This window comes from Mesoplodon mirus (assembly GCF_964341445.2).
Source record: "Mesoplodon mirus genome assembly, chromosome: 19".
Lineage (NCBI taxonomy): Eukaryota > Metazoa > Chordata > Mammalia > Artiodactyla > Ziphiidae > Mesoplodon > Mesoplodon mirus.
In genome coordinates, this window is record NC_138995.1 from 62,936,189 (window position 1) to 62,963,752 (window position 27,564).

The following is a 27,564-nucleotide window of genomic DNA, read 5'->3' on the forward strand; positions in this document are numbered from 1 at the left end:
CCCCGGGGTGGTGTTCTCACGTTCGTGTAACTTCATGTCTCCCCAGGTCGCGTCTCTTCTCTCTTCCAACTGGTCCCCTTTATCGCTGGCGCTGAGGCTCTCGGCCTCGAGTGAAGATGAGTGACGTGAACTGGAATTCTGACTCTTCCTCCTGCTCTTCCTCCTCTCCTTCCCCCACTTCTTTCTCCTCTCACTCGCCTTCTTTCTTCTCATCCTCTCCCTCCTCCACCTTCCCTTTCAAAGATGGAGTCATGCTGTACATGGTCTATTTAAACAAGGAGAATCTACAAAGGTTCAAGCAGCTTTTAGTGGAAGAGAGCCCCAGACCTGGCTCTCTCCAGATCAGCTGGGACCAGCTGAAGACAGCCCGGTGGGGGGAGGTGGTTCACCTCCTAATCGAGTCCTTCCCTGGACGCCTCGCTTGGGAGGTGACTCACGACATCTTCGCCAAGATGAACCAGGCAGAACTGTGTCTTCGGGTACAGATGGAGCTGAATGGTGAGTAAGAATCCGGTATACAAGACGGGGTTGGGCTTGGGTGCTACAGAGCTAGACGCTTCACTAGCCACTCCTATGTAGATACACTATACTTACACTTTATTTTCTTATACATCTAAATGTACACATACAAAGATATATATACATATAGCACATACATACATGTATATTAAAGCGTTTATTTTTTAATTTTTCGACTATGGTTTTATTTTTTAATTTGGAAATTGGCTCCCTTTTTCATTGACATATAGTTGATTTACAGTGTTGTGCTAGTTTCAGGTGTACTGAACAGTGATTCATATATATAAATATGGGCTTCCCTGGTGGCGCAGTGGTTGAGAGTCCGCCTGCCGATGCAGGGGATACGGGTTCGTGCCCCGGTCTGGGAAGATCCCACATGCCGCGGAGCGGCTGGGCCCGTGAGCCATGGCTGCTGAGCCTGCGCGTCCGGAGCCTGTGCTTCGCAACGGGAGAGGCCACAACAATGAGAGGCCCACATACCACAAAAAAAAAAAAAAAAAAAAACCATATATATAAATATATACGAATATATATATTCTTTTTCAGATTCTTTCCATTATAGCTTATTACAAAATACTGAGTAGAGTTCCCTGTGCTATACAGTAGAATATTGTTGTTTATTTTATTATTTTTTAAATTTTTATTGGAGTATAGTTGATTTCCAGTGTTGTGTTAGTTTCAGTTTCACGTGTTAGTACAGCAAAGTGAATCAGTTATACATACACATATATCCACTCTTTTTTAGATTCTTTTCCCATATAGGCCATTACAGAGTACTGAGTAGAGTTCCCTGTGCTATACAGTAGGTCCTTATTACTTACCTATTTCATATATAGTAGTGTGTATATGTCGATCCCAATCTCCCAATTTATCCCTCCCCATACCTTTTCCCTTTGGTAACCATAAGTTTGTTTTCTGTGTGTGGGGGTCTATTCCTGTTTTGTAAATAAGTTCATTTGTATCATTTTTTTAGATTCCACATGTCTCTAATTCCATCCATGTAGCTGCAAATGGCATTATTTCATTCTTTCTTATGGCCGAGTACTATTCCATTGTGTGTATGTACCACATCTTTTTCCCCATTCATCTCTCGATGGACATTTAGGTTGCTTCCTAAATGCACATACATGTATATTAGAGTGTTTGTGTGTTTTACATATATGTGTGTGTGTGAGTGCAGTGTTCGGCTGGGCTGTACATTTATATGTTATTGAACACCCTCCCCAGGACCTCCTGACACACCCCCATTTTCTCACTTCCCAGCATCGCGATGGGAGGTCTGGGTAATCTTCTTCTCCCTGAACTAAGGTGCTGAGCGAATGAGACCCGTGACTGGCGGGGCCGCCGCTCTCCTACGCGGCCCCATTCCCTCCACGTGGCTCTCCCTGTTCTGTCCACCTTATCATGCCCACGAGGGGCTTGTTGTTTGTCTGTTCCAGACATTTTACCTAACTTGGAACCAGAGGCCTTGAACCCAAGAGAAACACAAATGAACTTGGAGGAAGATGAGTCTGGTATGTGCTGGCCCTGTGCAGATTCTGGTGGAAAACAGGCTATGGGTGGGGATGAGAAGCCCAGTCCCTAAGGCAAGGCAGGTTGTAAATGAGTATGTCTAGTGTCCCTTCTGTGAATCAGAACTTCAGAAAAAAGAGCAGCTGTGCACTCACCTAAGCGGGAAGTCCAGCCACCGACCCAGCTGGATGCAGGGGCTCAGGCTACATCCTCGAGACATCACTTCTCTGCCTCCTTCCATTGGATTCAGTTTTGAGTGGCCCCTCATCTGCTCACTGGCTGTTTCTGCCACCAGCTGCCCTTAGCAACACCAGCAGGAAAAAAGAGTGCTTATTTCTCATTTTTCCAACACAAGTCCTAGAGCTCACTGCCTTGAATGAACTGAGACCATGAGCTCGTTGATGAATGATGTGGTGAAATGCTCTGGTGGGTGGACACTGGCTCATGTGCTTATGAGACAGCTTGATGGTAGGTCCAGCCACAGTCCAAAGTAACGGTCGGAGAGTGGGAAGGGGGCGGTTCTCCAAAAAATTTAGGGTGCTGTTGCCAGGCTAGGAATGGTCAGTAGGTAGGCAAATACAGCAGCTATCTGAATCCATCCCTCCTTCCCCTACTCCATTATCCTGGACCATCAAAGTAGGAGTCTAGGGAATTCCCTGGGGGTCCAGTGATTAGGACTCAGCGCTTTCACTGCCGAGGGCCCAGGTTCCATCCCTGGTTGGGGAAGCTGAGATCCCACAAGCCGTGTGACGCAGCCAAAATAAAATTTTTTAAATATATTTTTTAATTAAAAAAATACAAATAACATAGATAAAGCTACCCCAGCCATCTTCTGAGAATTAAGAAATAGGAAGAAAGGACCAAAGAACTGCGGTGCCAATAGAAGCTATGGGGTCACTGAACCAATTTCAAGAGCTTTATAACCGCCCCCCACTTCTTATGTAAAGAGCAGTTCTTGCTTTGTCTAAGCCACTTCAAGGTGTCTGTTCTGTTCCTTGCAGCTTCTTAATTGATGCACTGCTCTCTGAAACGTGCGTGATTGATGCACTGTGTCCTGGAGCTGGATGTAGACATCAAGCCTCGTTTTCTGCTTATTCAGTTAGTTCTCACAAACAACTGATGTTGTACCCTGTATCTCTCCCATCTCATTCATCCAGATAAATTACGGGAGTACAGACTACACTTGATGAATGAATATTCGACCCTATGGAACAGGACCGCTTGGCCTGGGAACCACATGGACTTCTTTTACCAAGACCTACACAGAGAAGAGACATTCTTACCCTGTCTACTTCTTCCCAGAAAACCTCAAGGAAGACAGCCCAAGACTGTGGTTCTTCAGGGGGTCGCCGGGGTTGGAAAAACAAGCCTGGCCGAAAAAGTGATGTTAGAATGGGCAGAAAACAAGTTCTATGCCCACAAGCTCTGGAACGCTTTCTACTTCCATTGCCAGGAGATGGACCAGTTGGACGAGCAGAGCTTCGCTGAGCTCATTGCACGCAAGTTGTCCGGGTCTCGGGCTCTGGCGTCCAAGATCATATCCAAAGAAGACCAGCTTCTACTCCTCTTTGATGGCTTCGAGGAACTAACCTCAACCCTCATAAATAGACCCGAGGACCTGAGTGAGGACTGGAGCCAGAAGGTGCCCTGGTCTGTCCTCCTGACCAGTTTGCTGAGCAAAAGAATGCTTCCCGGGGCCACGCTAATCATCTTCCTGAGGTTCACCTCTTGGAAGAACTTGAATCCCTTTCTGAAATGCCCGTCTCTGATAACCCTTACAGGGTTTAGTGTGCCTGAGAGATCCAGGTATTTCAGGACGTACTTCAGAAACAAGAGCGAAGCCGATGAAGCCTTGAGTTTTGTCATGGGAAACACGATTCTCTTCTCCATGTGCCAGGTCCCTGTCATCTGCTGGATGGTATGTTCTTGTCTGAAACAGCAGATGGAGAGAGGAGCAAATCTCCTGCACACATTTCCAAACGCCACAGCTGTATTCGTCTACTTTCTTTCCAACTTGTTTCCAGCCAGGGTTAGAGACCTTTTCAATAAGACTCACCAAGAACAGTTGAAAGGTCTGTGCTCCTTGGCCGCAGAGGGTATGTGGGAAAGGAGATGGGTGTTTAATAAGAGAGATCTCAACCTGGCCAGACTGGATGAAACAGACGTTGAGACTTTTCTCAGCGCGAATATTTTTCGAAGGGTGGTGGGCGACAAAGACCTTTACGCCTTTGCCCACTTGAGCTTCCAGGAATTTTTTGCTGCCTTGTTGTATGTTCTCTGCTTCCCACGAAGACTCAGAAATTTCCATGTGTTGGACCGGTTCCGTGTCCTACGCCTGATAGCACATCCCGGAAGAAAGAGAAACCATCTTGCCCAGATGGCGCTTTTTTTATTTGGCCTTTTAAATGACACGTGCGCTCTAGCTGTGGAGCAGGTGTTCAGATGCAAGGTGTCCTTGGGCAACAAGAAGAAATTGCTGAAAGTCGCAGCCCAGCCACATGAATGTGATCCACCAACCCCGCACCACGGGGTCCCACAGCTATTCACCTGTCTGCATGAAATCCGGGAGGAGGTATTTGTGAGTCAGATCCTAAACAACTGTCGGAAAGCTGCTTTGGTCATCAGCAGAAGTAAAGACATGCAAGTGTCTGCCTTTTGCCTGAAGTTCTGCCGACGTTTGCAGGAGTTAGAGCTGACTCTCACCCTGATCATCGCCAAGGCGAGCAGTCGCTACCCGGATCGCCTTCCTGCCTCTGGGTAAGTGCGCCCACCTCTCCCTTGGTAGATTCACGGTCCTATCGGGGACCTTGCCTACCATCTCCTGGGCATCTAGGGCGACCACCTCCGTCTTGAGGGGATCCCTTGCACATGGGACTTTCAGTCTTAAAAACAGAACACAACGTAAAATAGATAGCAAGTGGGACACAGCCGCATAGCACAGAGAGATCAGCTCGGTGCTTTGTGACCACCTAGAAGGGTGGGATAGGGAGGGTGGGTGGAAGGGAGACACAAGAGGGAGGAGATATGGGGATATGTGTATATGAATAGCTGATTCTCTTTGTTATACAGCAGCAACTAACACACCGTTGTAAAGCAATTATACTCCAATAAAGATGTTAAAAAAAACAGAAGGTGTTCCTGGGGTGCCAATTTCCATGCTAAAACTGGGAGAATCCTGGAAAAAACCAAGATGAGTGGTTCACCTACCTTGCCTCTATGCTGCACACCCTCCTTCCCATGTATGTGGGGACTGTTTCATCTATCACCCCAATTCTGTATATCAGAAGCCTTTTAGTCTCTAAGGAAGTGCTATCCAACAAGACTTTCTATGATGGGGAAGAATGAAGGAGAAAATTAGAGGGACTCTCAGAGCCAAAGACACTACATGCTGATCTTGCTCTGGATTTTGGATTCTGCGCTCACCATGCCCCTCCCCCACCCCCCAAAAAGAAAGAATAATTTTCCCTTATTCTGTTCCTATATAGAGTTTTTTCTTTTTAGGAACAACTTCATAAGCACAGAGTAAGAATATGGATTATGTTTTGCATCCTCATCTCTGCCCCCATATAAATCCTAAGTGATTAAAAGGCAACTCCTTTTTTCCCTAAGTCATAGGAAAATATAAGTGAGGTCACAAGTCTTCCTGGAATGAAATGAAAAATCCTGTAACAGTTCTGCTGGGCATCTTCTTAAATGAGGGCATCTTATGAAAGTCATAAAGGGGTCTGTGATCATAAGGAAGCCCTGGGTTTGCTAGTAGGTTTTCTCAAGCTTAATCTCTAACGGTGAGCCCTTTTCTCTTTTTCTCCCACACAGACCAGAGGGCAGTGAGAGGTGTTATCTCTGGTGGCAAGACTTCTGCTCTGTGTTTAGGACACATGAGAGTCTGGAAGTCCTGGCTGTGACAAACAGTACTATGGATCCTGATTCAGTGAAGGTCCTTTCTACAGCACTGAAACATCCACACTGTAAACTCCAAAAACTGATGTGAGTATAAAACAAATCCTAGTTGGAAGGAATTCCATGGAAACAGTCTGTTTCCCTCTCTGCTCACACTAGACTTGCTGAAGGCATCCATGTCCGTAGGTTTTTTTCCTAGTCTTACTGAGATAGAATTGACATATAACACTGTAGGTTTAAGTTTTACAGCATAATGACTTGACGTACATATATTGCAAAATGATGACCACAGTAAGTTTAGTTAACATCCATCACCTCACACAGTTACCAACATGCTCTTTCCTAGTGACTGAATGGTCTACTCTCTTAGCATCTTTCCCATCTACCACACAGCAGTGTTAACTACAGTCACCCCAGCACTTATTTGTCTTATACTTGGACGTTTGTACCTTCTGACCATGTTCACTCAATTCACCCACCCCCGCCTCTGACAACCATAAATCTGATCTCTTTTTCTAAGAGTTTCGTTATTTTTTAGATTCCACATGTAAGTGAGGTTGTTTTTCTAAAGAAGACATACAGATGGCCAACAGGCTCATGAAAAGAGGCTCAACATCACTAAACATTAGAGGAATGCAGATGAAAACCACAATGACATATCACCCCACACCTGTCATCAAAAACACAAGAGATAATAGGTGTTGGTGAGGATTCAGAGAAAAGAGAACCCCAATGCACTGTTGGTGAAAGTGTGAATTGGCGGCCACTGTGGAAAACAGCATGGAGGTTCCTCAAAAAACTAAAACTCCTAGTTGTTTTTACTGCCTGAATGGTGATGTGCTAAGCAGGTACTTAGTATGGTATACCACTGCATTCCTTTGAGGTAAGTACTGTTATCCTGATTTTTTTAAAGGGAGAACCAGAGAGGTTAAGTGACTTGTCTGAGGTCACACAGCTGGTAAGCTTTGGGGAACGCTCTCCATCTCAGGTGGTCTGAGGCTCGCCTCCTCCATCACCACACCACACTTCTGTGATGCATCACGCTTAGCAGGCCCCTGCGTGTCACAGGTCAAGATTTCCATGAAAGAGGGAAGAAGGTGAGCCAGATCCAATTGCAGTTAGGCAGGGTCTACAAAATGAAACATGCATGTACACCTTGACCCCAAGGTCCACTTTTTAAAATCCACCCAAGGTAAATACATATGCACAAACTCAGAGGAATGGTTGAGAACATCACTGCAACATTATCTTCAACAGCAAAAAATGTACAGACATTTATGTAGCACTCACCCTCTGCTGGGCTGTCTTAGGTCCAGCGTTACATTTCAGTGCTCTTAAAACCCACAGCCATCCTAAAGAAGTAGGTATTTCATGAGGAAGCTAGGGCACGAGGTTACACAGCTGGTACGTAATTGGAATACAGATTTAAACTCCAGAATCAGTTATCTTAGCTATTACCTTATACACCCTCTCCCTATGGTTTTAAAACCCAGAAACTCAATACTTCATCAAAATTCCTTGAAATAGGGGCTTCCCTGGTGGCGCAGTGGTTGAGAGTCCGCCTGCCGATGCAGGGGACACGGGTTCGTGCCCCTATCTCGGAGGATCCCACATGCCGCGCAGCGGCTGGGCCCGCGAGCCATGGCCGCGGAGCCTGTGTGTCCGGAGCCTGTGCTCCGCAACGGGAGAGGCCACAGCAGTGAGAGGCCCGCGTACAGCAAAAAAAAAAAAAAAAAAAAAAAAAAATTCCTTGAAATAGCCCACTTGACCAGTATCTGACCTATTTTCTCTCCTGTTATTATAATGACTATCATTAACTCCCATTGTTTTAAAAAGATTTTTTTTATGTGGACCAATTTTTTAAAAATCTTTATTGAATTTGTTACACTATTGCTTCTGTTTTGTGTTTTGCTTTTCTGGCCACAAGGCATGTGGGAATCTTAGCTCCCCGACCGGAGGTCGAACCCCCACCCCCTGCATTGGAAGGCGAAGTCTTAACCCCTAGACCATCAGGGAAGTCTCTAGCTCCCATTTTTTGAGTGCCTTCCTTTCTACATCAAGCCCTATGCAGAACCTCTTACAGGCATCACTTGTGTTAATTCTCGTGACCGTCCTAACTGGAAAATGTCATGAGCTCTCTTGAGGACATGAAATGAATCTTGGGGAGATTAAGTGACTCACATAAGGTCGTCCAACTAGGAGGCTGAGCTGAGAAGAGAATCCAGTTTGGAACCCTGGGCTGCACAGAAAGGGGCCTCACGCATTTATGGACTGATTGAACGAAGGAGAACTAATTAGCAAATGGGGAAATGTTGGTCAAAATGTACAGTAGGGCTTCCCTGGTGGCGCAGTGGTTGAGAGTCCGCCTGCCGATGCAGGGGATACAGGTTCATGCCCCGGTCCGGGAAGATCCCACATGCCAGGGAGCGGCTGGGCCCGTGAGCCATGGCCGCTGAGCCTGCACATGCGGAGCCTGTGCTCCGCAACAGGAGAGGCACAACAGTGAGAGGCCTGCGTACCGAAAAAAAAAAATGTACTATAAACTTCCAGTTAAACATTGAATACTTTCTGGGGATCTAATGCACAGCATGGTGACTATAGTTAACAATACCTTATGGTATACTTGAAAGTTGCTAAGAGAATAGATCTTCAATGTTCTCACCACCCCCCCAAAAAATGGTAAGTATGTGACCAGATGGAGGCAGTTAGCTGACGCTCAGGTTGTAATCGTTTTGCAATATGTAAGCGCATCAAATCAACAAGTGCTGTACACTTTAAACTGATACATTGTTACCTGTATTATCTCAACAAAGCTGGAGGGAAAAAAAATCTAATTAGCCACCTTGATTGTGGTGATGGTTTCACGGGTGTAGGAACATGTCCAACCTCATGAAATTGGGTGCATTAGATATATGATAGATGCACTTTTTTTGGTGTGTCGATTATACCTCAATAAAGCTGTTCAAGAAAAAAGAGCTGATGGGCTGATACGAGCCTATGATAACCAGACACTGCTTACCTCTGCAGCTTTAGGCACGTGAGCCCCCTCGTGTTGAATGAAGACTTAATCGGAGTTCTGGTGGAAAACCAGTACCTGAGATACTTGGAAATACAAGACACGGAAGTGAGATGCCAGGTCATGGAGTTTCTGTGCAATGCCTTGAAACACCCCCAGTGTTTTCTACAGTGTCTGAGGTGAGACTGGGACGGATGGAGAGAGAACCCTGGCACCCAGGCGGTCCGTTCAGAGGTGGGGGTTACATGCTCAGCCTGCCTGACATATTACTGTAATCAATTGTCAGTTTCACTCCGCTTTTTTCTTTTATCAAAGTATAGTTGATTTACAATATTGTGTTAGTTTCGGGTGTACAGCAAAGTGATTCAGTTATACATATATATATATTTTTTTAATAAATTTATTTAATTTTGGCTGAGTTGGGTCTTTGTTGCAGTGTGCGGGCTTCTCATTGCAGTGGCTTCTCTCGTTGCAGAGCACGGGCTCTAGGCTTGCGGGCTTCAGTAGTTGTGGCTCATGGGCTCTAGAGTGCAGGCTCAGTGGTTGTGGTGCACGGGCTTAGTTGCTCCGCGGCGTGTGGGATCTTCCCGGACCAGGGCTCTTACCCGTGTTCCCTGCATTGGCAGGCGGGATTCTTAAGCGCTGCGCCACCAGGGAAGCCCTACGTATATATATTTTTAACATCTTTATTGGTGTATAATTGCTTTACATTGTTGTGTTATACATATATTTTTGCAGATGCTCTTCCATTATAGATTATTGTGATATTGAATATAGTTCCCTGTGCTATACAGTAAACCTTTATTGTTTATATATTTTATATATAATGGTATATATCTGTTAATCCCAAACTCTTAATTTATCCCTCTCCCCACCCCTTTCCCCTTTGGTAACCATAAGTTTATTTTCTGTCTGTGAGTTTGTTTCTCTTTATAAATAAATTTATTTATATTATGTTTTAGATTCCAATATAAGTGATCTCAAAATATTTGTCGTTAACTCACTTCACTCAGTATGATAATCTCTGGGTCCATCCATGTTGCTGCGAATGGCAATATTTCATTCTTTTTTATGGCTGTTCACTCAGATTTTTTTTAAGGTGACAATTTCATATATGTATGCACTGTGAAATGATTGCCACAGTCAAGCTACATAACCAGTGTGCCACCTCACAAAGCCACCATCTGAACACTTGAGATCAACTCTCTTAGCAAACGTCAAGTATACACTACAGTCTTGTTAACCATTGTCACCGTGCTGTACATTAGAGCTCCAGAATTTATTCATCTTCTAACTGGAAGTTTGTGCCCTTTGACCATCATTTCCCCCACCCCAGCCCCTGCAACCACCATTCTACCCTCTGGTTCTAAGTTTCACTCAGCTTGAAAACTACAATTTGATGTCCCAGGTGTGTCTGAGATAGGGAAACCATAGCCCTGGGGTGAGCCATAGCTCTAGGGGTGAGCTTGGGCCAGCCCACCCTGGCTTGCAAGAGCTGATTGTTAAACATTCAGAAATTTGGTGAGGGCTGTTAAACAGCATTATTAAAAAACTAACTCACATAAACTTAGTATCGAATAAATTATATTAAAAAACAAAGGTAACAGTTAAAACTCATTACTTCCTAATTTTTCTTACTATATTATTATCGGTGTCAGTGTTCAGCAAACCTTTTCTATGAAGGGCCAGGTAAGGAATATTTTCAACTTTGCAAGACGTACCGTCTCTGTCACGACTATTCTACTCTGCTATAACATCTGAATTAAATAGTGGTGACAGAGTGCTAAAATATCCATTGCCAGTATGCAAATGAATAGGCATGGTTGTGTTCCAATAAAACTTCATTATGATTAATAATTATGTATTCACAGAGTTCATCAATAACTTTAATGATTTATTAAGTATCAATTGTATTATTAATAACTAATAATTATATAATTTACTAGTGATTTTATTTATGTATGAACACTGCAATTTGAATTTCATTTAATTTTCATGTGTCACAAAATATTCTTTAACTATTAAAAAAATTTTAGGGATTTCCCTGGTGGTGCAGTGGTTAAGAATCCGCCTGCCAATGCAGGGGACATAAGTCGAGCCCTGGTCTGGGAAGATCCCACATGTCACGGAGCAACTAAGCCCGTGCACCACAACTACTGAGCCTGCACTCTAGAGCCCACAAGCCACAACTACTGAGCCCGTGCGCCTTAGAACCTGTGCTCCGCAACAAGAGAAGCCACTGCAATGAGAAGCCCACGCACTGCAACAAAGAGTAGCCCCCTCTCACTGCAGCTAGAGAAAGCCCATGTGCAGCAACAAAGACCCAACACAGCCAAAAATAAATTAAAAAAAAATTTTAGATCACTCAGTTCACAAGCTGTACAGGACCAGGTAGTAATGCAAATTTTGTCCACGGGCCATAGTTTGACTGAATCTCATTCTTTATCCTGAAAATGGTTTGGCAAATAAATGTAAAAAGAAGTTGTATTTCAAGGGCAGAATCAAGTCCCTGGTTTGGAATTACAGCCGGACAGTTAGCCCATGCCAATTTGTCATGGCCCTGAGTGTGTATTATTTTCTATTGATTATTTGCAATTCAGACGCTGAATTTGATGCAGGTTTACTCAGGGAAGTGACCCCTCCGGTCACTCTTGGGAGCAGAACAAGGCTGTGAGACAGGAGGTGAGGTCCAGGTGGCTCTGTGGGCACCATTTTCCCCGGGAGCTAAGGTTCAGTGTTTTTGCGTGGCTTCTGTAGGTTGGAAGATTGCCCTTTCAGCCCGAGAAATTGGACTGATCTTGCCAGGAATCTCAAAAACAATGTTCACCTGAAGACTCTCATGCTGAAACGTAGCTCCCTGGAGAGGTTTGAACCATGTCACCACCTGCCAGTGGCCCAACTGGAGAAGCTGTCGTAAGTCTTTTTGTGGTTGTCATGCTGTTGCCCAGTTGTTTGGTAGATTGAGTGTTTCTAGGAGCAAAACAGAAATGGGGGAATGTGTGTATAATGGAACAAAATTGTCTTGTGATTGTTAATGACGTAGATGGGGCAATGAAGGCCTGAGCTGAGAGAGACAGACAGAGACAGAACTACATAAAAGTACATATTTGCAGCTAATATTCTAGAATATATAACTATCATGAGCCTGATGTATCCATCATCCAGTTTATGAGATAGAACCTCACTGGTACTATTTTCCTTCCTCACTGATCACATCAGTCCCCAACCCCGTGACCCCCACCCCCCCAGAGCCATCTTGAATTGGGTTGATCAGGCTCCTTATTTGTATTTACACTGATAATACTATACATGGATCCTTAAGCAGAGCACGGTTTTGCAGTGCTTTGAATTTCACATAAGTGGCCTCATTGAGCATGTGTGCTTTTTCCAATCAACCGACATTTTAGTCTTCATCTGTGTTTAGTTGTTTCTATAGGCTGTTCCTCTTTGGTGCTGAATGATAACATTTGTATGAATGTGCAACAATTTAGGTGTCCGTCTTACCTGCCACCAAGAGTTGAGCTATTAACACACACACACACACACACACCCCGACACACCGACACACGCTAGTAGAATTGCCACGTCATGGAGAGCATTCATCTTCAGTTCTACCAGGCTTGTTTCCAGACTGTTGGTACCAATTTGCAGTCCCACCAATGGTGTGTAAGAAAGTTCCCCCCAAATTCTCATCCGACTCTTGTTACTGTTACTGCTTTTGCCAATCTGTTGAGCAGAAAATAACGTTATTGTTTATTTATGACTCAAGTACTACTTTTTTTTTTGTGGTATGCAGGCCTCTCACCACTGTGGCCTCTCCCATCATGGAGTACAGGCTCCGGACATGCAGGCCCAGCGGCCATGGCTCACGGGCCCAGCCACTCCGTGGCATGTGGGATCTTCCCGGACCGGGGCATGAACCCGTGTCCCCTGCATTGGCAGGCGGACTCTCAACCACTGCGCCATCAGGGAAACCCCACTTCATTATTTTTTAATTGAAGTATAATTGACTTACAATATTATATGAGTTTCAGGTGTACGACACAGTGATCTGATATTTTTCTACGTTACAAAATGATCTCCATGATGTCTAGTTATCATCTGTCACCATACAAAGTTATTACATTAGATACTTTCTTGTTTACGTTTGCACTTCCCTCACCACACATGAAAACGTTTTCAGGACCTTCCTATACATCTTAGTTTCTCTAATACGAGTGCCCGCTTCTGTCCTCAGTGCGTGTTTCTATTTTTCTTTACCTTGTGAGATGGTGTCTCTTCCCAGGTCACCTCCATATATGTTATTTACTGTTTAGTCATTGCTGGTCCCTTTCTCTTCCCTCTTCATGCCTCTCTGTAACTGTTTTCCTGATCCCCAATTGCTTCTCACATCAAAGTGCTATCCTCCCCCTTAAATCTGGGAAGCCCTAAGAGCTGGTAACAGAAGTAGGATGAGGCGTTTGCATTTAGAAGGAAAGCCCTGATTGAAATCTTCATCTCTCGACATGAGACAAGGAAAATCCTGTCGCAGGCATGAATTAAATTGCACCCCGTCTGTGTGTGTCTCTCCCACAGATTGGAGAACTGTGACCTCACGTCACTTTCCTGCAAAAGTCTTATCTCTTCTCTTGCGAGTAACAAGAATCTGACCCATCTGAGCTTGGCAAAAAATGCCTTGAAGGATGATGGGGCGAAACAGCTTTGGAATGCCTTGCAACGCTCTCAGTATCCTCTGCAGAGGCTGGTGTAAGTCCCCAAATGTCCTCTTTTGGGAACTCCCTGGAGTAGAATAGGGCAATGGAGAACAACTGTGATATATGTGTCCATTTATGCAACATACTTATTAAGCACCTACTGCATTTTAGGCATTGTGCTGACGCTGGAAGAAAGCATAATAAAAAGGAAGGTGGTTATGAGTTCAGTTTCAGAGGCAAATTATCTAGCAGCAGAGTTCTCAAACTGTGTGCCGAGGTACCCAGGGGTGAACTCACAGAGGCGCTGCAGGATATTTTAAATGTAAGAGATACTGACATCTGTTCATTGCCGCAAGAACTATTAGCTTGAGGTAGTTCTGTTCTAACATCAGGTTGTGCTACATGCCTTTCAATGATGTCATATCTTTGCAAAGCTCTGTCTTTAGCGATCGCGAGAGCAAGTGCATTGCAAAAATGTTTTTTAACAGATTTTATTTTACTTTTTTATTTTTTGGCCATGCCGTGCGACTTGTGGGATCTTAGTTCCCTGACCAGGGATTGAACCTGGGCCCTCGGCAGTGAAAGCATGGAGCCCTAACCCGTGGACCCCCAGGGAATTCCACAGAGCAAAATTTAATGAAGTCACGGGTGATGTGAAAAAAGTGAGACACTAAGGAGGGCATAAATGGGGAAAGTTGGGGAACCTCTGATCCAATGTGTTCCTCTAACTCCTAGAGGTTGGGAGTGAGTGTTATACCTCTGAGATCAGAATAATGTAATATGACCTGGCTTTCTGCTTAGAAGTGAGTCATGTATCAACCTCAGTGATATGGACCAGGATACATACTAAGTGATATCCTGTTTGGTGTTTACCTCACTCTATCCTGAATTCTTTAAATGACTTCCCCTAGGTATCATTGGCTGTCACTGACAGAAATTAAACTCAGACTGTCTTAAACCCTAAAGAAATGTGCAGTTCCTAAAACCAGAAATGCTGAACTGACACGCAATATCCCCTGAACCCATTGAAGCTTGCAGGATCCCAAAAAGAAGCAGGAAATGGCGCAGCTGCTTTGGAAAACAGACGGGTATCTCCTCAAAAGGTTAAACAGAAACGTAACATGAGTCAGCAATTCTACTCCTTGGTATATATGCAAGAGAAATAAAAACAAAATCTGCACAAAAAATTGTACGTGGATTTCCATAACAGCATTATTTGTAGTAACAAAAAAGTGGGAAACAATCGAAGTGTCCAAAAGCTGATGAATGGATAAAGTGTGGTCTATCCATAGGATGGAGTATTATCCAACCATAAAAAGCAACAAACTATATATTAATACATGCTGCAAAGTGGATGAATCTTGAAAATATTATGCTAAATGAAAGAAACCAATCACAAAAGACCACATATAGTATGATTCTATTTATATTAAATGTCCAGAATAGGCAAATTGACAGGAAGAGAAAGCAGATTAGTGGTTGGTAGAGTGGGGGTGGGTGGGGAAGAAATTGGGAATGACTGCTAAAACGTACACCATTTTCCTTTTCGGGGTGATGAAAATGTTCTAGAATCGTGGTAAATGTTGTGCAACTCTGTAAATATACTGAAAACCAATGGTGTGTACACTTCCAGTGGGTGAACTATATGGCACATTAATTATATCTTGATAAAGCTGTTATACCAAAAAAAAAAAAAGGCAGGAAAGAAAGCTAAGGGTGTTTTGGTGGGTGTTTCTCTGCAGGCTGAGAAATTGTGCCTTGACCTCTGAATGCTGTCAGGATATGGCTTCTGCTCTTGATGAAAATAAAACCCTGAGAAGTCTGGACCTTGGTTTTAATAGCCTGAGGGACGACGGGGTTATCCTGCTCTGTCAGGCCCTGATGAACCCTGACTCGGGCCTACAGATTCTTGAGTAAGTTGTCCCCGTTTCCTTCTTTGAGACCAAGTGTCTGTGAAATTCTCTTAGGGTAGAATGTGGGAATGTGTTTTGCACTTCTGGGTGTTCCCCCCATTTGGTTGGAGGACTTGGAAACTTCAGAGCAGTGATTCTCAAAGTACAGTCCTCAGACTAGGAACCTCTTCATCAGGGAAGTTGTTAGAAAGGCAAATTCTTGCATCCTTTGTCTCTCTGTGTCTGGTTTATGTCACTGAGCATAATGCCCTCAAGGTCCACCCATGTTGTCACAAACAGAATTTCATTCTTTTTATTGGCTGAGTAGTATTCCATTGTATGTATATATCACATCTTTATCCACTCATCTGTCAATGGGAATTGAGGTTGCTTCCGTGTCTTGGCTATTGTGAATAGTGCTGCTATGAACATGAGGGTGCAGGTATCTCTTCCATATCCTGGTTTCGATTCCTTTGGGTCCATAAGCAGAAGTGGGGTCGCTGGATCTTGTGGTGTCCTGAGGGTGGGGACCCCCCAGTCTGTGCTTCACAATCACCTCCCATGATTCCCGTGAAGGCTAGAGTTTAAGGACCATTGTTAAATTCTTCCATTCAATGAAAGATAAAGAAGAACTTGTTAATTTTAGACTAATACCTTAGATGGCGAGTCTTCCAAAATCAATGTTTATGCTTAGGGAATCTTTTTTTTGTATGTATTTTTTCCTTCTCCTAAAGGTCTCTATGCTAACATGCATACTAGCCAAGTGATTTGAAAGAATTCATCCTATTTTTAATTGTTTTAGTGGTTACCCTAAATATTTAGAAAAGATTTATAGACATCTCTGATGACAAAGGTTGAAACTTTTTTTGAGTTATTTTTTAAATTTTTTATTGGCGTATAGTTGATTAACAATGTTGTGTTAGTTTCAGATGTACAGCAAAGTGATTCAGTTATACATGTACAACTTTTTCTTGCCTCTTTCCTACCTGCCTTTTCTGTTCACTATTGGTATGATCTGGGCTCTAAGTCTAGATCACTTTTTTCACTCAGAAATGTTAGCTTTTATTTTTTATTGAAGTATAGTTGATTTATAATATTATATTAGTTTTAGGTATATAGCATAGTGATTCTGTATTTTTATAGATTATACCCCCATTAAACATTATTATAAGATAATGGTTACAATTCCCTATGCTGTACAATATATTCTTGTTGCTTATCTATTTTATACATACTAGTTTGTATCTCTTAATTCTGTACACCTAACTTGTCCCTCCCCTCTTCCCTCTCCCCTTTGGTAACCACCAGTTTGTTTTCTATGTCTCTGAGGCCGCTTCTGATCTCGGAGAGGCGGCAGTGAGCGGTGGCGTGAAGCAACATCTTAATTCCCTGCCCAGGAATTGAACCTGGGAAGCCTGGATGAAAACCAGGAATCCCAGCCACCACACCCGCTGGCTCTTGCCCCCAGTGAAAAATGCATTTCTCACGGAGCAAAAAAGAAACCTGTAAAACAGGTACAAAGTTTATTATTAGAGACATAGCACAACAACAAGTGGGAGAGCACACAGAGAAACAGTTTGCTTAGTTGAGATAGAAGCAGGTCAGAGACGCACACCCGGAGAGAAAGGGTGTGGGCGTCCCCCCTAATAAGGAGGAGCCCCATAAAGAGGTGGTTAAGTCATTCATATACGGCAGTTCTTCCGGGTCTTTGTTTACCTTTGGCCAGTTATCTGATTTCTTTTTCCACACCTGACCTTCTCTAGGACCCTCCCCAACTTGCGTGTGCAACTTTTTTCCAAGATGGATTTCAGCCCACAGGCCTATGGGACGGCCTTAGCATCACATGTTATGGGGTGGTGCCCCTCCTTTTTGACCCCCAAGGAGCCTTTCTGCACATGTGCAATGTCTCCCTTGCCCCAAGGATGGGAAATACATAACCTCTTGATCTTTTTTTTTTTTTTTGCCGTATGTGGGCCTCTCACTGTTGTGGCCTCTCCCGTTGCGGAGCACAGGCTCGGGATGCGCAGGCTCAACGGCCATGGCTCACGGGCCCAGCCACTCTGCATCATGTGGGATCTTCCCGGACTGGGGCACGAGCCTGTGTCCCCTGCATCGGCAGGCAGACTCCCAACTACTGTGCCACCAGGGAAGCCCAACCTCTTGATCTTTTAACGGTTTGTCCCACTCTGTCCAGTGTCTGGTTATTTACCCTATTTCTGTTACTGGTTTTTACATCAAGGTGCAGATCTCGAAATATAGACAGGAATCCGGTCATAAATATGTAGTCCTGGAGTCTGTTTGTCTCTTGCTTCAGGAAATGTAAACAGGGGGCTGGTAATGAATGTCTGGCCTGGAGCCCATCTTCTTCTCACCTCAGGAAGTGTAAACAGGAGGCCAGTTGTAACTGTCTAGCCTGGAGCCCATCTATCTCCTGCCTCACTTTTATTTTACATATATACTCATTTGTGTTCTTTTTAATATTGCACATGTAAGTGATATCACAGAAGTCTAGAGCATTTAAATCACATTATGTTACATCCTTAATTTCTAGGATTAGTCCTGATAATGGATTTCATTTTTGTTCATAATTACTCGAAGGGAGTTCTGGAGGTCACAATTCTTTTACTCCAGAAGGTTAGTCTTGTTTTGTTTTTTTAAAAAATATTTATTTATTTATTTATTTTTGGCTGTGTTGGGTCTTCATTGCTGCTCGCGGGCTTTCTCTAGTTACGGCGAGCAGTGGCTACTCTTTGTTGCAGTGTGCAGGCTTCTCATTGCGGTGGCTTCTCTTGTTGCAGAGCACGGGCTCTAGGCGAGCAGGCTCAGTAGTTGTGGTTCATGGGCTCTAGAGCACAGGCTCAGTAGTTGTGGCAGATGGGCTTAGTTGTTCCGCGGCATGTGGGATCTTCCCTGACCAGGGATCAAACCCCTGTCCCCTGCATTGGCAGGTGGATTCTTAACCACTGTGCCATCAGGGAAGTCCTACTACTATATTTAAAATAATCAACAAGGACTTACTGTATAGCACAGAGAACTCTGCTTAATATTCTATAATAACCTAAATGGGAAAAGAATTTGAAAAAAATAGATACATGTATATGTACAACTGAATCCCTTTGCTGTATGTCTGAAACTAACACAACATTGTTAATCAACTATACTTCAAAATAAAATAACATTTTTAAAAAGAAAAATAAGCTACTTGGAATGAAATGACTCATTCCGGCCAGAGTGTGATTTCCAGGCTGTGAGCAGCTAGGCTGGCTGAGCTCTCAGGTGAGGGATGTGGTGACTTTTCTGCTGCCTGTTTCTCTCCCATAGGCTGGAAAAGTGCCTGTTCACCTCCATCTGCTGCCGGGCCATGGCTTCTGTGCTCCTCAACAACCAAACCCTGAGATACCTGGACTTGAGCAAGAACGACATCGGGTTTGGGGGCATCCTCCACCTGCGTGAGGCCGTCAGGAAGAGGAAGTGGGGATCTGAGGTCTCTCTGTAAGTATCTTCTGGGTTCCCTGTGCAGGATGCATAGCCCTAGGAAAGCCCCTCATCAGCAGTGAGATTCTGGACCCCAGATGCTGTCGGCAGATGTTGCTAATGACCTTTGTTCCTTTCCTGGGGATTTTAAAAAAATAAATTTATTTATTTATTTTTGGCTACGTTGGGTCTTCGTTCCTGTGCACTGGTTTTCTTTAGTTGCATCGAGTGGGGGCTATTCTTCGTTGCGGTGCACGGGATTCTCATTGCAGTGGCTTCTGTTGTTGCAGAGCACGGGCTCTAGGCGTGTGGGCTTCGGTAGTTGTGGCTCGCGGGCTCTAGAGCGCAGGCTCAGTAGTTGGTGGCGTACAGGCTTAGTTGCTCGACGGCATGTGGGATCTTCCCGGACCAGGGCTCGAACCTGTGTCCCCTGCATTGGCAAGCGTATTCTTAACCACTGCGCCCCCAGGGAAGTCCTCCTGGGGATTTATAGTTTCCTTCATGTGGCTGACAAACCACAATTCCTGTGTGTGAAATGAGAAAATAAACCTGGATTCTACTGTCTGCTCTTTTTTTTTTTGCATTTTAAAAATATTTATTTGTTCATTTGTTTTTTACAGTAGGTCCTTGTTGGTTACCTATTTTAAGTATAGTGTATACATATCAATCCCAAACTCCCAATCTACCCCTCCCCTGCACTCTTCCCCCCGCCCCGGTAACCATAGTCTGTGAGTCTGTTTCTGTTTTGTAAATCAGTTCACTTGTGTCATTTTTTTTTAGATTCCGCATATAAGCAATATCATATGGTATTTGTCTTTCTCTGTCTGACTTACTTCACTCAGTATGATAATCTCCAGGTCCATGCATGTTGCTGCAAATTGCATTATTTCGTTCTTTTTTATGTCTGAGTAATTAATATTCCATTGTGTATATGTAGCACATCTTCTTTACCCATTCCTCTGTTGATGGACATTTAAGTTGCTTCATGTCTTGGCTATCGTAAACAGTGCTACAGTGAACACTGGGGAGCATGTATTCTTTCGGGTTATGGTTTTCTCTGGATATATGGCCAGGAATGGGATTGCTGGATCATATGGTAGCTCTATTTTTAGTTTCTTAAGGAAACTCCACACTGTTCTCCATAGTGGCTGTACCAATTTATATTCCCACCAACAGTGTAGGAGGGTTACATTTTCTCCACACCCTCTCCAGCATTTATTGTTTCTAGATTTTTTGATGATGGCCATTCTGACTGGTATGAGGTGGTAGCTCACTGCAGTTTTAAAAAAATTTTTAGTTATTTATTTTTGGCTATGCCTCACAGCTTGTGGGATCTTAGCTCCCTGACCAGGGATCGAATCCACACCCCCTGCATTGGAAGTGCGGAGCCTTAACCACTGGATCGCCAGGGAGGTCCCCTCATTGTAGTTTTGATTCGCATTTCTCTAATAATTAGCGATGTTGAGCATCTTTTCATGTGCCTCTTGGCCAACTGTAAAAAAAAAAGGTAAAAACGTAGCCATCTGCTCTTAAACTGTTTGTTTCTTCATCTTCTCTCCTGTCTTAAACAAATGAATGTGTTATCATCACTTACCAGATCTGCAGCTGTGAAGGGCTTCGTGGATCTTTCTGTTTCTCCATCTGTAATTTTGGGTTGGCATCCTCCTGCAGGAGATACTATGAGGATTGGAAGAAAGTGCATCTATAAGGCACTAAGTTCAGTGCCTGAGACCATCATGATCTCAATTATCGATGGATTCTGGGTAAAGGTCATAGGAAACAGCTGGTGTATTCATTATCTATTGCCCTGGGACACATTATCTCAATGCTTAATAAGGCAACACACATTTGTTGTAAAATTTCTGAAGGTCAGAAATATGGGAGCAGTTTAACTGGATGGTTCTACTCAGGCTCTTTTACGAGCTGAGTTAAGGTGTTGACTGGAGGGTGATGAGGCTGGAGGACCAACCTCCAAGCTCACCCACGTGGCTGTTGGCAGGCGGCCTCAGTTGCTCTCTGCAAGGCTGTGCGTAACGTTGCAGCTAGCTCCCTCCTGAACAAGTGATGGGAGAGGGAGGAAGGGGGCAGGGGGGGCAAAAGTGCCCAAAACAGAGCCACAGTCTTTTATTACTGAATCTTGAAAGACCCATCCCTTCTGCTTTATTCTAATGGTCACACAGACCCACTGTAGCCCAGTGAGAGAGGGGGCTACATGATAGTGTGAATAACAGGAAGAAGAATCTTTGGGGCCACTTGGAGGCACTGGCCACACCTTGTAATTGGTGGATCCAAGGCTCCTGGGCTTCACCCCTGAGCTCTTGAGAGCTGCACCATTGATCTTGAGCTTGTTGGCTAGAAAAATATATTCACAGGGCTTCCTTGGTGGCGCAGTGGTTGAGAGTCTGCCTGCCGATGCAGGGAACACGGGTTCGTGCCCTGGTCTGGGAAGATCCCACATGCCGCGGAGAGGCTAGGCCCATGAGCCATGGCCGCTGAGCCTGCGCGTCCAGAGTCTGTGCTCCGTGACGGGAGAGGCCATAGCAGTGAGAGGCCCACGTACCACACACACACACACACACACACACACACACACACACTATATATATATATATATATATATATATATATATTCACAACCTAAAAGTTGAGAGGTAGGTTTTATTCAGTAGGAATTTTTAGGACTTCAAGCCCAGGAGTCAGAGTCTCAAGTAACCCTGAGAAAACTGCTCTGAGCAGGTGACGGGGCAGCTAGGATATACAGGAGTTTTGCAACAAAGGGCAGGTTGTAGGAACAAAAGGTTACTGTTAATAAAAGAAAAGCAGATATCTCAAGTTAAGGCATTTAGCACTTTTCTATGTATGGGAAGATGCAAGAGTCTGGGCTCACTGATATCATTCCTTTGATATGTATCTCAGCTACTTGGGGCCAGTATCCTGTGTTTTCTCATCCTGAGTTCCCTCAGGGCTCACCGTGGGGCGTGGCTGCAGTCTGATGGCTGCTAGATAGCAGGTATTCGTTTCCTTCCTGAGTTCCCTCGGTGCTCACCAGCTCACCACTGGGTTGCAATCACTGATGACTGTGACATCCTTTGTTTACTGATACGGCAGGCAATATTCCATTTACAGTGAGTCCCCTAAATACGAGCCTTCAAGTGGCGAGCTTTCAGAGATGAGAATGTGCATTCACATATCCAATCACGTAAGTTAGTTCATCTGTCTGGCATACATTGTCTCGTGCGTGCGTCCTCTACTCGTTGTGCATCTCGCCCTCCGTCTCCTACGGCTGAGGATCCTTCAGCTCTGCCATCTCCCACCTCCTCTCCCTCCTCCAGTCGGTAACTCTTCTTGCCTGTTCACTCAATGCCAGCCCCTGGATGCCAGCTGTTATACTGTACTACTGTACTTTTCAAGGTACTGTTCTGTAAGATTAAAAATGTTTTCTTGGGCTTCCCTGGTGGTGCAGTGGTTGAGAGTCCGCCTGCCGATGCAGGGGACACGGGTTCGTGCCCCTGTCTGGGAAGATCCCACATGCCGCGGAGTGGCTGGGCCCGTGAGCCATGGCCGCTGAGCCTGTGCGTCCGGAGCTTGTGCTCCGCAACGGGAGAGGCCACAACAGTGAGAGGCCCATGTACCGCAAAAAAAAAAGAAAAAAAGTTTTCTTTGCTTTTATGTATTATTTGCGTGAAAAGTATTATAAACCTATTACAGTACACTACTATATAGCTGATTGTGTTAGTTGGGTACCTAGGCTAACTTTGTTGGACTTATGAACAAATTGGACTTACAAACACGCTCTCAGAATGGAATGTGTTCTTTTTTTTTTGTACCTTATTATGATTTATAAAGCTAATAAATATTAGGAAAATGGAATGACAGAACCAAAAAGTAAACGTGACTTGAAAAAGAAACAATTGCAGGGTTTGCAAGGATTCTTTCCCTTTTTTTGGACATTCAATGTTTTATGAAGTCATATGCTAGACACACGTGACAGCCTCTGCCTTTCCACGTGGTTGGGAAGTCATGGAATGTGTTCTTATGTAGGGGACTTACTATATCAATCTCATGGGTGGTAAATTTCTGTCCTAGAGGTTTTACATATTTTCCAGCACTGCAAAAGAAAACCGAGCATAGGAGAACCAAACCTGATTCTTATCCTTCTCAGGGAGAAGAAACAGAGTGATGGAGTGGATATGATGAGAAGACTGGAGGGCCCAGTGGTGAACAATGAAATCCTGAAGATAGTTCAGGACTGGAAAGATGAGTGCTGTGATAAGGCAGCGTGGACGAATTGATCTGGTGACGCCCTGGATAATTTTTTCCTGATGAAAAATTGGGCAATGGTTTCCTATTCTGCGGGCCATTCTGAGTCTACAATGGATCAGTTAGTTCTGGGAAATGGTGTAACGCGTGACCTCCAAATAGCTCTCTCGGAGATCCTGAAGGTCACGTGTCAGACATAGATTAGTCATGGAATTGGGGGCACCACGGTAAGGAGCATTCCAGCTCACTTATACTCCTGGCTTCTGGAAGTCATTGAATATGTCATGTTAACATTGTCTGGGAAATATCTGACTCACCTACTGGAGTATTGTGAGAATTGAATTAAAAATGTGCATGAATGCAATTCAAAAACTTGTCAAGTGTTGTTTATTTACAAATAGACTTGTACATCAACTGTTACGAAGGAAAACATCTTGCCTCGAAAGAGGGTCCACTACTGTATAGCACAGGGAACTCTGCTCAATGTTATGTGGCAGCTTGGATGAGAGGAGACTTTGGGGGAGAATGGATACGTGTATATGTATGGCTGAGTCCCTTTGCTGTGCACCTGAAACTATCACAACGTTGTTAATCGGCTATATTCCAATCCAATACAAAATAAAAAGTTTTTAAAATAATAATAAAAAAATAGGAAGAAAACAGGGTCCAGAGAAAATTTCTGAGGGAGATAATATAACAAGTGATGGAACAGGGAAATCACATCATGTTTAAGGAACTCTTTTTTAAAAAGTGAAGTGTGGGACTTCCCTGGTGGCACAGTGGTTGGGAATCTGCCTGCCAATGCAGGGGACACGGGTTCGAGCCCTGCTCCGGGAAGATCCCACATGCCGCGGAGCAACGGAGCCCGTGTGCCACAACTACTGAGCCTTTGATCTAGAGCCCGCAGACCACAACTACTGAGCCCGTGTGCCACAACTACTGAAGCCTGCGCACCTAGAGCCCATGCTCCACAACAAGAGAAGCCACCACAATTAGAAGCCTGCGGACTGCAACAAAGAGTAGCCCCAGGTCTCTGCAACTAGAGGAAGCCTGCGTACAGCAGTGAAGACCCCATGCAGCCAAAAATAAATAAATTAATTAAAAATAAATAAATAAAAATAAAACGTGAAGTATGACTCAACTTTTTTTTTGAAGGAGTTTAGTCCATTAATAAACAAATTAAAGCGAATTTCTCTTGGAGGTGTACTTGGCTGAACCTGGACCCAGTTTGGAAGGTCTAGAGAGTGGCTTCCTGAATTCTGTCTCCCTAGTGACCATCACAGGACCTTGAGAAGTCTTAGAATGTACAGGTGGCCTCCTGTGCAACGTCATGGAATAGACTGCGCATCACAGGGCAGACTCTGCACTTTTTTTTTCTTTTGGCCGCACCGTGTGGCTTGTGGGATTTATTTCCCCAACCAGGGACTGAACCCGGGCCCTCTGGACCAGCAGGGAATTCCCCAGACTGCAGTTTTTCAGGTCCTAGCTATCTAGCACAGGACTAAAGTAGTTAGGGCAGCATGTAGAACTCAAAGATCTAGAAAGCAGTCATACAACTATTTTCTTTTGAAACAGTCCTCTTTTTCTACACAAAGTGATGACCGGGTATTACCTACGTTGGTTTCTCAACTCTCTAAAGGGGTTTTGTTGCAAAAGTCAGAGCAGTTGAGACGCTCAACCCCACCTCCAGTCCATTCTTTAGGGGTGGACAGAAATAAATGTCCATCCAAAGTCGGACTCTAAAGTGAAAATTTGCTTTAATTTGTTCTCCAGAGCCCAGAATTTCACATGTCATGCATTGCTAAAAGGATTCACAGTAACTGAGGTGAGGCTGCCCAAAATGCTTTGCCTGGGGTGGGCAGGCTTGGAGGTGGGCCATGTAAAGCCAGAGAACCCCCCCAACTGACACGTTCCCCAGAAGGACCTAGGAGACCCCCACTTTGCTAAAGCAAGGAGGGAATATGCCTTGAGATGAGCAAGGCTGAAAGTATGAACGAGGTTTCCCATCTTCGTGGCACAGTTTATTAACACAGAATCTTTAAAGATGCTGTAGCCTAGCTCCCAGCTCCAGACATCCTGAGTTAATTGGAATGGGTGTGGCCTGAGTATAAGGGATTTTAAAAGTTCTCCCAGGTGATTCCAACCTGCAGTGAAGTTTGGGAACCACTGAAGTAGGAGACATCGTTACTGTGGTAACCATTTTGCAATATATGTCTATGAAATCAACATGTTGTACACCTTAAGCCTACACAGTGTTGATGATTCCCTCAATAAAGACAGAAAAAAAAAAGAAAGAAATGCTCTGGGATGTAACCATTAATGTGGAGGCTCGAGGCACAAGGTAGCTGGTGTTGCTATTAACCGAGATGGGCACTTTTAAAAAATTTTTATTTTTTACACAATTTTCAAAGGTTACTTTCCATTTACATTTATTACAAAATATTGGCTAAATTCCCCCATGCTGTACACTACATCCTTGTAGCCTGTCTTACACCCAATAGTTTGTACCTCCTACTCCCCCACCACTCTGTTGCCCCTCCCCCTCCCCACTGGTAACCAGTGGCTTGTTTGCTATATCTGTGAGTCTGCTGCTTTTTTGTTATATTCACTAGTTTGTTGCATTTTTTAAAGATTCTGCATATAAGTGATAAAATACAGTATTTGTCTTTCTCTGTCTGACTTATTTCACTTAGCATAATGCCCTTCAAGTCCATTCATGGTGCTGCAAATGGCAAAATGTTGTTCTTTTTATGGCTGAGTACTATTCCATTGTATGTATGCACCACATCTTCCTTATCCATTCCTCTGTTGGTGGACACTTAGGCTGCTTCCATGTCTTGGTTATTGTGAATAGTGCTGCTATGACTATTGAGGTGCAGGTATCTTATTGAATTAGAGTTTTTGGTTTTTTTCCAGATACATACCCAGGAGTGGACTTGTTGGGTCATATGGTAGTTTTATTTTTAGTTTTTTGAGAAACTTCCATACAGTTCTCCGTAGTGACTGCACCAATTTCAGTGAACAAGGGTTCCCTTTCCTCCACACCCTCTCCAGCATTTGTTATTTGTGGTCTTTCTGATGATGGCCATTTTGGCAGATATGAGGGGATATCTCATTGCATTTTTAATTTGCATTTCCCTGGTGATTAGCAATGGTGAGCAGAGGGGCAGTTCAGAATGTTGGAAAAGATTCATTTGATAACAAACAGGTATATATATTACGAGTTCACAGGACTCCAGGTAAGAGAGTTTTATGGAGAAAGTCACTTGAACAAACAACAGCAGCATCATTAGAGAGCGGTAAATGCCAGGTGTGGTAAAATGAGGACACACACACACACACACACACACACCCCATTGCTCTGGGACAACCAGGTGAGGGCTGTAGAGGTCCTGGGCACAGGTGTGCTAAGGGTGATGCAGCATCCTCACCTGTTAGGTGGGAAGGGGCGGGGCATGCAGGTGCAGAAAGCAGCTGCTGCACATCTACCCTGGGTCTGGCCACTTAGAACCGTGGCAGCCAATGGACGGCAACAACGTCACCGGCCCAAGATTCCCCAAAGACCCGTCACCACGTGGTTGCCAGTTGGGATCTGGTCTTGGAGGCAAGGAGTGAACTTGGTGAGTAGTTTCTCCTGTCTTGTTCCTGGTACCTTTCTCTCCCCGTTTTTCTCCATTCCTGGTTGGAACTGTTCGTTGCGCCCTGCTCTGTGCTCCCTCTCTCTCCATTTAGACTAGTCAGAGCCCAGAGACCAAAGATACCCTTAGACAGAAGGAAGTGTCCCAGTTCCCCGCTTTGCTGGAAAGGTCTACCCACAAAACATATCTGTTTGGGGTGTTTCGGTACAGCTCTCGATTCTTCCTAATCTCTAGGTCTAAAGTGCAGGGCAGAATTGGGGTGCTCTGACTCAAGGGTCGAGACCAGCTGATGTCTGGTCCACATCTTACAAGACTCCTTTGTTAATTCTGCTAATAATACGTTCACTATGGCTTACAGCCATCAAAGTGCTACATGGTCCTGAGGGTGTTCTTCGTCAAGGGAGGAAACTGAGTTACAGGTGAGTTAAATGCGTTTTCCTGGGGTGCCAAGAGGTGCCTCAATATTTGAAACGGGTCTAACTGATGTCAAGCCTTGTGGTCTTAACTGCTTCTGTGGAATCATTCAAGACACCTATGCAGCAAATGAACCTATCTACAAAACAGAAGCAAACTCACAGACTTGCGGTTGCCGAGGGGGAAGGGGAAGGGGTGGGTTGGGAGTTTGGGGTTAGCAGGTGCAAACTATTACATATAGAATG

The 27,564-nt window shown here is 44.3% G+C and overlaps 1 protein-coding gene across 1 annotated transcript; it reads left to right on the top strand.

Moving 5' to 3' along the window:
- Positions 1-251: 251 nt before the first annotated feature.
- On the top strand, positions 252-23,299 carry LOC309795497 (NACHT, LRR and PYD domains-containing protein 8-like; the record flags this gene model as incomplete). Its single annotated transcript, XM_082607859.1, has 8 exons — positions 252-498; positions 3,189-4,788; positions 5,848-6,018; positions 11,705-11,860; positions 13,523-13,693; positions 15,384-15,554; positions 18,855-19,025; positions 23,170-23,299. The coding sequence occupies 8 exons, from the start codon at positions 252-254 to the stop codon at positions 23,297-23,299; spliced, it is 2,817 nt and encodes a 938-aa protein (XP_082463985.1).
- Positions 23,300-27,564: the final 4,265 nt, after the last annotated feature.